The 9,994-nt window shown below is 41.9% G+C and overlaps 1 protein-coding gene across 4 annotated transcripts; it reads left to right on the top strand.

The window, feature by feature from the left end:
• Positions 1 to 2,354: 2,354 nt before the first annotated feature.
• ss18l2 (ss18, like 2) lies at positions 2,355 to 5,752 on the top strand. 4 transcript variants are annotated; one of them, XR_010033518.1, is made up of 7 exons: positions 2,355 to 2,427; positions 2,690 to 2,783; positions 3,203 to 3,279; positions 3,740 to 3,824; positions 4,879 to 4,922; positions 4,960 to 4,996; positions 5,075 to 5,752. XR_010033518.1 is itself a non-coding variant. In XM_063192918.1 (6 exons), exons 2-5 carry the CDS (start codon positions 2,715 to 2,717, stop codon positions 4,897 to 4,899), a joined length of 252 nt encoding a protein of 83 aa, XP_063048988.1. In that variant the 5' UTR covers positions 2,355 to 2,427; positions 2,690 to 2,714; the 3' UTR covers positions 4,900 to 4,922; positions 5,032 to 5,058. The 4 variants fall into 4 exon arrangements, 2 of the variants coding, with proteins under 2 accessions (XP_063048988.1, XP_063048989.1); XR_010033517.1 differs by having other exon boundaries at positions 4,879 to 4,996; XM_063192918.1 differs by lacking the exons at positions 4,960 to 4,996; positions 5,075 to 5,752 and adding an exon at positions 5,032 to 5,058.
• Positions 5,753 to 9,994: the final 4,242 nt, after the last annotated feature.

Here is a 9,994-nt window from a genome sequence, read left to right as displayed (position 1 = left end):
CCTCTATGACGTCACAGCCAGACTCCTCCCCCCCTCCTCAGACATCTCCAGTTAAAGCTTCAGCAGCAGCCGCGTATATTACCTTATGTGTATATTTGTTAGGCAAGCAATTTGATGTCACAATTTTAAATAATTTACAAAAGTTTAATAAAGCAGTTGTTCTTTCAGCCCGCTCTTGTTGCTTTGTGCTTTTTAAATCGTGGTCATCATTGGCCTGTGTGTGGTGACGTTGTGTTTGTTATTCACATGCCTTCCGATGTTTTAGGAGAAAAATGTCTAAATTCTTTAAATAAATTTGACCTCAATGCACACATGCATTGGGGACACTACACACATGCATTTGGGACACAACACATGCATCGGGGACACTAACCATTCTATTTTCCAAGCAAGAAAATGGAACAAAGCATAGAATTTGAAGAAATGTACCGACAGGCTTAATGGGGAAAAAAGAGACATCTACCGTGTGTTGTAGGACAAAATAAGACATTCCTGAAAATTCAACTTTGCTGATTATTCCAAGTAGTAATATTTTGGTGCATAACGGCTTCTGATAACTGCTTGGAATCTGTGGTGGGTGGAACAGCTTTGGCTAACGGTCAATAGGCATCGCAGCCCGGGTGAAGTGGAGCCCACAGTCCACAATTTCTCTGCATGTCTTGGTTCTTGGTAGTACTCTATTAATGTTATTTGAAAATAAATTGGATTATATATAGCAAGTACTTATGTAGCACATTATCACACACAACTGTCATTCAATGTGCTAAAGAGAAAAATCTATTGTAGAAAGCACTAGACAGTAAATAACGCACCAAAGGCAGAGGAAAATAAAGCTGTTTTAAATGTATTTAGTTTTAATTTCTTTTAAAACACGATGCTGTTGGGACAGTTCTAATTTGGACAGGAAGCCGTTTCCAACATTTTGCAGTATGATGACTAAATGCCATCTCACCCTGTCAGGCTATTTTATGCAATGCTTCATTTTCTCTTATTTGAGACTTTGTTGGATAAGGAAATATAAACTATATATTAGAGGATTTCAAAAAAGTTTGAGAAATACCAAGGCACTCATCTTCTTTGTAATTAAAATGCCTTTATTTTGTAAAGGCATTTTAATTACAAAGAAGATGAGTGCCTTGGTATTTCTCAAACTTTTTTGAAATCAACCAAGCCTGTCACCAAAGAGCACCATCTTAAAAAACTAGACCGTTCCAGGAAGCACTCCAACTGGACTTCATTCTGGTATATATTAGAGGAGACTGAAGACCTAAACCATCTTTTAGCATGATATTGCTCTGACATCTACAATATACCGGTATTTAGGGGCCTGAAGAATGGGTATTCCGTACCCTCCATCTGGTATTCTTTTTTGTAATAGTCGCTCTCACTCTCATGTAGGCTGTATTGGATAAGTACAAAACTGTAAGAAAAGGATGTAAGATTCAATAATTACGCTCTAGGTGGTTATATAGGAGACGACAGAGACATCTACAAAGCAGAGCACTGGTACATTTTGTTCATAACATCAGTTTTCATTGTTTTTGTTCATTGAGGCAGAATGGTTTAAATTGGTTTAAGACTAAATAGTAAGACTTAACATTACCTTGCATTCCGTGGGATTTAGCTACATAATTCAATTACAAAGAAAATATTAATTCCCCAGTGCCTGCTATAAGTAAAACCAAAGTTCTTCCTCTTCCTAAAAAAAATATCTGGTAAAACATCCAGCAGCAAACCCAACTGAATACACTACAGTTGGCCTTGGCCTACAACAGTCTTTCTCAAAGTGGGGCGTAAGCCCCCCCTGGGGGGGCGCGGAGGCATCACAGGCGTGTGACATCTGATTTTGTTTTTTTTTTCCAAGGAAATGATTTCCTGTCTCGCCAATAAGCCAATACGTTTTAAGCATCATATACATAATTATAAACATTATGTTATTAATTCTCATATAGGAAATGAACCTTTCCTTTGATTCTGCACAACGCAGAGATCTTAAAATCAGTCTGCGCAAGTACTGCTGTTGCTTGGGGGGTGGGGGGGGTGCTCAGAAGCATCCAGAGTCTCCAAAGTTGGGAATGATGGGAAAAGTTTGAGAACCAATGGCCTACAATGACAACCCCCATCTACCCCCCCCCCTACATCATCACACAATTGTTACATACTAAATATTACGCCAACAGTGTCGTTAAAAATGAATGCGTGATTCAGATTTGGGGTAGATTTTGGGTATTACCAAAAAGTACAAATGGTATTTTTGAGTATTTCCAGACATATTTCCCATTATTTTGAATTTCGATGTGAGGAAGAAAGAAAAGAAGGAATGGCGTCATTTGAGCATGCGCAGTGATACATCCGCCATGGTTGCCCATAGTTGTGCTAGCTAATATTAATCGCGGGATAATTAAGGTTTTACGTGAGCTCTTTTCGGTATGGAGCCGTTTTCGCAACTTTAATTTTAAAAGATGATCTCTGTCGCTTGATGACTGTTGTGGTGTGTTTAAACGAGAATCCAGGCGGCATAAAAAAGACATAATATATATAGCGCCTGCCTTGGCTAGTCAGTTAAACCCAGATGCTAGTTAGCACTGGGCAACGCATTCTAAACAGAAGTTCCCGGTTATGAAAGTATAACCAAGTCAGTCGTTATTACTCCTCCATTTACCTTTTGAACCTGCCTACACCCCCACAGAGACAAAATAGCCTGTTGTGATAAAATGTCTGTTGTTTTCGTACCGAAGAGGCAGCGTGGAAAGGCAGAAATAAACCAGGAAATCATCCAGAGGGTAAGAAATACATGACATAAATAATCTCACTGTCTGGTAGCATGTTGTCAAAGAGCTCAGAATTACATCACCAATACGGACACACTCTGATTTCTATTGTCTGTAATCTACTGTCAATTTCTGTAATGCATTTAAGATGAGCGTTCAACATCCAAACGCTAAAGCATTTGTCATAATTTCTTTTCGTACAATATTTTGTTAATGTGGATGTTCCTTTGACAACCACTAGATGGTGCCGTAACGCCACTAATTTTCAGAGCCGTGAACTTCTGACTTCTTTTTGTCCAGCTCCCAGGTGTTGAGTGGGAGGAGACGGAGGATTCTGTGAAATTGCTTGGATACATAATAACAAGTTCCGCTATCTTAATTCTATAATGTTTTTTCTTAGCTAATTTCTAATGTTTCGTTTCTCCCTACAGCTACTAGATGAAAACGACCAGCTGGTGAAGTGCATAGCGGAGTACATGCAGAGGGGGCGTGCCACCGAGTGTGTCCAGTAAGTAACTTCAACTCACTGAGTGCCTTACAATATGCGACCTTGCCTCCTCCACTTGTGCTTGTTTCCTCGCCCTGGCTCCTGGCCCCTCCTCCGTGGAGAAAACGATAAAGTTTCCCAGCTGTCAGCCTCGCCACAACAACTTTTGAGGGACTGTTTTTCATTCACCATCCCAATTGCAAATGAGAAAAAGACTTTACAATTGAGTTTTTGCAAGATATTGAAATGTAATGCTGTTGACAGTGATGTCATCATGACACATTCCATCCTGGTACGAGGAAACAAGCACAAGTGGAGGAGGCGAGGCCGCATATTGCAACTTAAACTTACTGAAACGTCCAGGGGGTCTCGTCAGACATGAGGTGACAACCCTTCTCGCTGCCTTTAATGCAACCCTATTCCACCTGAATTTGGTACTCCATCTAAAATGTCATCTGAACTTGACGTTTCCCTTGTGTAGATATCAACAGATTCTGCATCGCAACATTGTCTACCTGGGCACCATAGCGGACGCCAGCCCAGACACGCCCTCGGAAACGACAGAGGTGACACACACACACACACACACTAGCCACGGATACAACATAGGTGACAGACACGCACACACATACACACACACACACACACACACACACACACACATAATATGGCAACAGGCATAATATGTGTGCAGTGTTCACCAGAACTGTAACCTGGGTTACTCCTTAGCAGGTTCTAGACCAGTGATTCTCAAAGTGGTGGTACGCAACAGAGCACAGGTGGTCCGCGAGGGAATTTCTACTTTTCCAAGACAAGCTAGCAGTAGGCTATATTTGTGACATTATGTCAAAGCCGTGCATAGCTGTCATATTTCCACCATAAGTAAGTGATCTGCATCGAATTCAGCATCGTCAAATTAGCACCCGTCCACTGTTGATTCAGTTGACAGGTGGTCCGTGAACATTTTTGGGGAGGCAAAGTGGTCCTCGGCCTGAAAAAGTACTGTAACCTGGGTTACCACTTAGAACACCAGAACTGTAACCTGGGTTACCACTTAGAACACCAGAGCTGTAACCTGGGTTACCACTTAGAACACCAGAGCTGTAACCTGGGTTACCACTTAGAACACCAGAGCTGTAACCTGGGTTACCACTTAGAACACCAGAGCTGTAACCTGGGTTACCACTTAGAACACCAGAGCTGTAACCTGGGTTACCACTTAGAACACCAGAGCTGTAACCTGGGTTACCACTTAGAACACCAGAACTGTAACCTGGGTTACTCCTTAGCAGGTTCTAGACATACTCCCCACCCGGTCCCCAGACATAGCAAGCCTAAAATACGATAATAGTAACAACTATGGAAACATGTCTGGCCTGGAATTCAATATTATTATTATTATTATTATGGTTATTATTATTATTTCTAATAGTATTATTAGTATTATTAATACATAATAACTGAGACATGTGTGGCCTGGAATTCAATATTATTATTATTATTATTATGGTTATTATTATTATTTCTAATAGTATTATTAGTATTATTAATACATAATAACTGAGACATGTGTGGCCTGAAATGCATGTTCATGTTTTTGTTTTGTTTGTGTTTTGCCAGACTCAAGAAAATGGAGAATGACCTGAAGACGGGATGAGAAAGAGGTGAAGAGGGGAAGGATGAAGAGGGGATGAGGGAGAGGTGAAGAAGTGGAGGATGAAGAGGGGATGAGGGAGAGGTGAAGAAATGGAGGATGAAGAGGAGATGAGGGAGAGGTGAAGAAGAGGGGATGAGGGAGAGGTGAAGATGAAGAGAGGTGAATGGTTGCTGCTGGGCTGTAGTGCTGTTGTCCAGACTCAGACTTTAGTCCGGGTCGAGTCCTCTTTTCTACAGACCGTTTCTCGAAAGCGTCTTTGCTATCGAGCAAGTCCTTCGTACGAGCGACTCAACTCTCTCTCGACGGCGACGCTCACAACTAAATCCAAGGGAATGGTGTTATGCCGTAAGACGGTCTTAAGACGGTTAGCAACGACAATAATCGAGAAACGGGCCCCTGGACTTGCTAGCTGGTGAACTCAGAACTGTCTTGGATTTGGAAAATGGTCTTGCCAAATACCGCTTTTGGATTCGGCCGAGTAGTTCTTAATTTTATTTAGAAGATTAGCCATCATATATTTTGAAGTGGTGGCTTAATCCAATAACACGCTAGTTAATCTTCACAGAAATGACGATAACATGAATATTTGAAGGCAAACTAAATGTCATGCATCGTCTTCATTGATTTCCACTGACCAACATGCGATTCCAACTGGACTTGGACTCGAACCTCTTTGGACTTGTCTCAGACTCTTCAAAAAGGGACTTGACTACATCATACACACGTGTGTTTAAATGGTTTGGACTTGACTACATCATACACACGTGTGTTACAATGTTTTGTGCTATTGACTGCACAGGTGTGTATTGCGTTCTTGCCAATAAATGTAGTTTTTTTTTATGTTTTCATGCTGGTGTCATTTCATTTCCCTCTGCCCCTTCAGCAAGTCATCTGCCCCCCTCCATATGGCTCCAGGGGCTGGAACCAATACCCTGTAGTGGGGCTGCACAATGCATCAAAATAATTGAAATACGTGATTAATCGTGATTTCAATCGTGCTTTAATCATGGCAATAGTGACCTGCCTTCGAGCATCCTTGAAGCCAGAACATACTGACAGGCCGGTGTTTCTGCCCAGAAAATTAGTTTCATGCGATTGCCTCCTACATAATTATTACAATTTAGTTTTATTTTGTTCACCCCTTATATAATTCATTCTTGGTTATATTTCATTTTATAAATTTAAAGGAAAATGAGGCAAAAAAAAAAACAATAATGGTGATTTTTAATCATATTTCTGATTTTGACCCAATTAATGGAAAATCTCCCCAAGAGAAGGGGGATGGAGCATTAAGTAATAAACTAGTATTTGTTGCAGCTAGAAATGTATATCTCTGAAATTCAAAATGGCGGACATAGAGAAGATCCAGCTTTTCATGGATGAAAAATGCAATATTCCCAGTCATAATGAATACATAGAAGTTGATGGTGGTGGTGGTAAGTATTTGTGAACAGACAGCATGAATTGTGGAAGGAAACCGCTTAAAATACCACACAGTGCACCTTTAAGTAATGCACTATGGGCGGAATTCTCCCACCCGCTTAAGTCAAAAAAAGCGCTTAACAGCGCCTCCGCGGTTACTCAAGTCTGTGATTAAGCGGGGTTTACGCGCGATTTTACCAGTTGCGCACTTTGGGTGGGGCCAGGCCAAAATCAGGGAGTTTCGCATGTAAATGAATCCTAAGCGTATTCTCCCGTGCACTTAAGCGCGTTTGCCTTTACGCGCATCAAAGGGCTGTAGTAAGGTCAAGCGCCACTATGAGGTAAAATGTAATATTGCATTTGATGCTCGCTTGGCTCGCATTTTGAACATGTTACACGGTAAGCTATGCTTTGTTGATGTTCCTTGCCGTCAGCGTGAGTTCAAATCGAAATTCATTCACAGTTCCACTACATAAACATCCTACATTAATTGTGACAAAATATGACCAGCTGCCCAGAGCATGTTCTCATATCGGTGAACTTACAAACAAAGGCAGGTAATTAATTAATCAGTATGAGGATCATCATGTTGTCTCCACGGACGGTAACCAAAACCAAAAACACCTCGTTGCACCATGCACAAGTAGGCTAAATTGACAAGGCACGTCAGACTAAAGACCGCTGTTCCAGTCATCCTAACAGCCACCCAAAGTATGCCTATTCAAAACAACCTTCACCATTTTCGGGGTGATAATGTTGTAGCCACGACGTTAAGTAAAGGGTTTTTATTGCAACTCCTCCACTTTTGTGATTTATTGGAACTCGTGCATATGTGCATGTAACCTATTAAACTTTCTGAACTGATGCCCGTCATACAAAACCGCCACATACTGCGGTAGGCTACAGGTTGTTCTATCTGTTTTTGTAAGGCAGAAAATATTTCCTGAATGTCATTACAGCTAAACGTAAAAATGTAGGCCTACATATCAGATCATGTCTTTGGCTTTTCGCTTCTGGTCTCTTTTACACCCCATCAGCTGCACGTTTAAGTCCTGGCTTGGCATTGCATGCCCATGTCCAATTAATTCTCATGTCTGCGACAGAATAATAAAGTCTCCGTTTTTTCATTACGATCGATTTCCTTGTTCATTCTTCAGCATGCATGTAGCCCAAGTGTAATATGCTGACGGACAGCTGAGATCCACATATTTCCAATGATGTTAATGTCACGTTGCTGTACAGAGAAGCGGAGAAGCACTTTTAAAAGTAAGCAAATACAATGTGTTGTTTTAACTGTGGGAATTATCAGCATTTTAAATCAGGTTTTGATTTCCGGACTTGACTAGGCAACACACCAAACTCCATTTTTAACCAAACGTTTCATCATGTTTATTATTTCAATCAACCTGTTGCGCACCAAAACGCTCAGCTGAGTTCCCGCCAAAGGTACACATTGCGTTTCCATTTCATTATCTCACCTCGACTACTCGCCTTGTGCTTGTGAAAATAAGCTGAGGTTAGATTTTGATATGCTTTTGCACGAGGACTTTTGGCACGTGGTTCTAAATTCAAAGTTAAAGTTCAGTTTTGGATCTCAATGGACTACCGAGGTTTTCACATGGTTGCTCTGAAAATCCATGCTCCGTGGTTTCTTTGAAACCACAACTGATGAAGTCGGGGAAGACTCATCCCCCCATTTAACATATATCACGCCCATGTTGGGCTACGCACTGTTTTTCGGAGTTAAGCGCGAGGGGTGTGGTAATATTTCAGAGGGGAGAATGCGCGCAGGATCAAGGTGCGTAAAAAGTGCGTGCGTAAAACTGACTTAAGTGGAGACGGGAGAATTCCGCCCTATGTATGACTTGGTCATTTCCATTGGAGTAGGGGAGATAGAGCAGGGCCAGTATCATGAATGGAAATGAAGTTGTGACTGAACACTGAGGAATTCTGTGGACCTAAAGTGCGGAGATGAAAGGAACACCAAGAGAATTTAAGTGTGCAGACATTTTCTCTTTCATATTTTTACAGCAGTGTCAATGAAAGGAAAGAAAGGCGGGGCGGATAGTTTATTTATCAACTCCAACTTGTTTATTGTTTTTGCATTGCTGGTAGACATGGAGAAGAAGTCACTCGGTAGCCATGGAGACCAGAGGTCGGCCGGCAGCCATCTTGGTCAGCTGGCCAGTAGCCAATCACACACCGGCCATGCCCTCAAGCTGCAGGCCACACCCATTTCCCGTCTCTAGTCACGTCACCAGCAAACCATCGGCTACTAGTCACCAGCCGCTAGCTAACCATTGGCTAAAACCACTAGTTACTAGCTAACCATTGGCAAGCCATTAGCTATAGCCAATAGCAAACAATTAGCTGACGTCACTGGGTAGCAACGGGCTAAATCCACTTGCAGTAGCAAACTGTTAGCCGAAGCGGCTTGTTAGCCATTAGCCGATGATGACGCTGGTAAACCGTTAGCCGTTAGTCGCAGCTCAGAGACGCTCACACAGGTCACACTTCAAGGTCAAAGGTCACAGGTTACACCCTAAGGTCACCCCAAGGTCACCAGGAGATTTAACAAAAAAAAAAGAAGAAAAAAAGCCTGCAACGGTTTTGGGAGAACAGACAGAAAAAAGCAACAAACCCAAACTATTATATTTATTATATTTTTGATTGTGCAAAGCACAGAACTATAAAAAGATAATTATATATTTATAGGTATGTACAGCAAACGCTCGGCTTGTAAACATGGTCAGTATGTTAGTTCCTCTCCAAGGTGATCTAGAACAGGCAACGTTGGCATCCAAAAACATCACGAGAGATTAGAGAGATTACACATTCTGGGCCTCAGTCTCCGCAAATCAAAGCCCGCGGGTCACCCCAGAACACGCAGACACAGACCCCATCACGCCACATCCGGCTGAGCTCCGCTCCACTAGGCGCTCACGCCACCATTGACCAAGTCCAGGCCCAGTTAGTCATTTAGTTACACATGCAGAGCAGAACACTGGCAGCTGTCTGCCGCATCCGGCCCAGTTCCGCACCGCGTCCGGTTGCCAGGTGCACATGAAGATGGTGGGCGAGAGCTGTGTGGCATTGGACGCGTGTAGTGTAGTTGGCAATGGCATTTAAGAATGGCATGTTTGGTAACCATAGCAACCACATGGCATGTTTGGTAACCATAACAACCACATGGCATGTTTGGTAACCATAGCAACCACATGGCATGTTTGGTAACCAGCTAGTCAGTCCAATAGTCGACTGCAGATAATCGACCTCAGCTCCAGATCTGGGGGGCGGGGCATGTGCTTTCTTCACATCTGATTGGGGGAGGGGGGTGTGATGTAATATGGTTGTGATGATAATAATAATAATAATAATAGTAACCCACTAGCATACAGTAATGGTATAACATGTAAGAAAAATACAAAAATAAGATTAATACTGTCAATATTTGTACAAGAAAAATATTGTTTTTATATATTTATATATTTTTTTAAAGGAGCAAAAATGTTAAGTTTGTCTGTTGTAAGAGTTAGTGTTATTCTGAAGCAAGCGACCAATCAAACCACACGCTGGAGATGCATGAACAGAACAGAACAGAACCGCTTACGGTAGTTTAGAAACTCTCTCTCACACACACACACACACACACACACA

The sequence above is a fragment of the Engraulis encrasicolus genome, unplaced genomic scaffold (genome assembly GCF_034702125.1).
Source record: "Engraulis encrasicolus isolate BLACKSEA-1 unplaced genomic scaffold, IST_EnEncr_1.0 scaffold_26_np1212, whole genome shotgun sequence".
Taxonomy (NCBI): Eukaryota; Metazoa; Chordata; class Actinopteri; order Clupeiformes; family Engraulidae; genus Engraulis; species Engraulis encrasicolus.
The sequence above is the reverse complement of the archived record's forward strand: the minus strand, read 5'-3'. Positions and strand labels throughout refer to the sequence as shown.

What these genes read in the sequence shown, in the direction of transcription:
- ss18l2 (XM_063192918.1), top strand. Translation starts at nt 2,715, where the DNA reads ATGTCTGTTGTTTTCGTACCGAAGAGGCAGCGTGGAAAGGCAGAAATA. An exon ending in ACCAGGAAATCATCCAGAGG is followed by an intron (nt 2,784 to 3,202) that starts GTAAGAAATACA and finishes TTCTCCCTACAG; the next exon opens with CTACTAGATGAAAACGACCA. An exon ending in CGCCCTCGGAAACGACAGAG is followed by an intron (nt 3,825 to 4,878) that starts GTGACACACACA and finishes GTGTTTTGCCAG; the next exon opens with ACTCAAGAAAATGGAGAATG.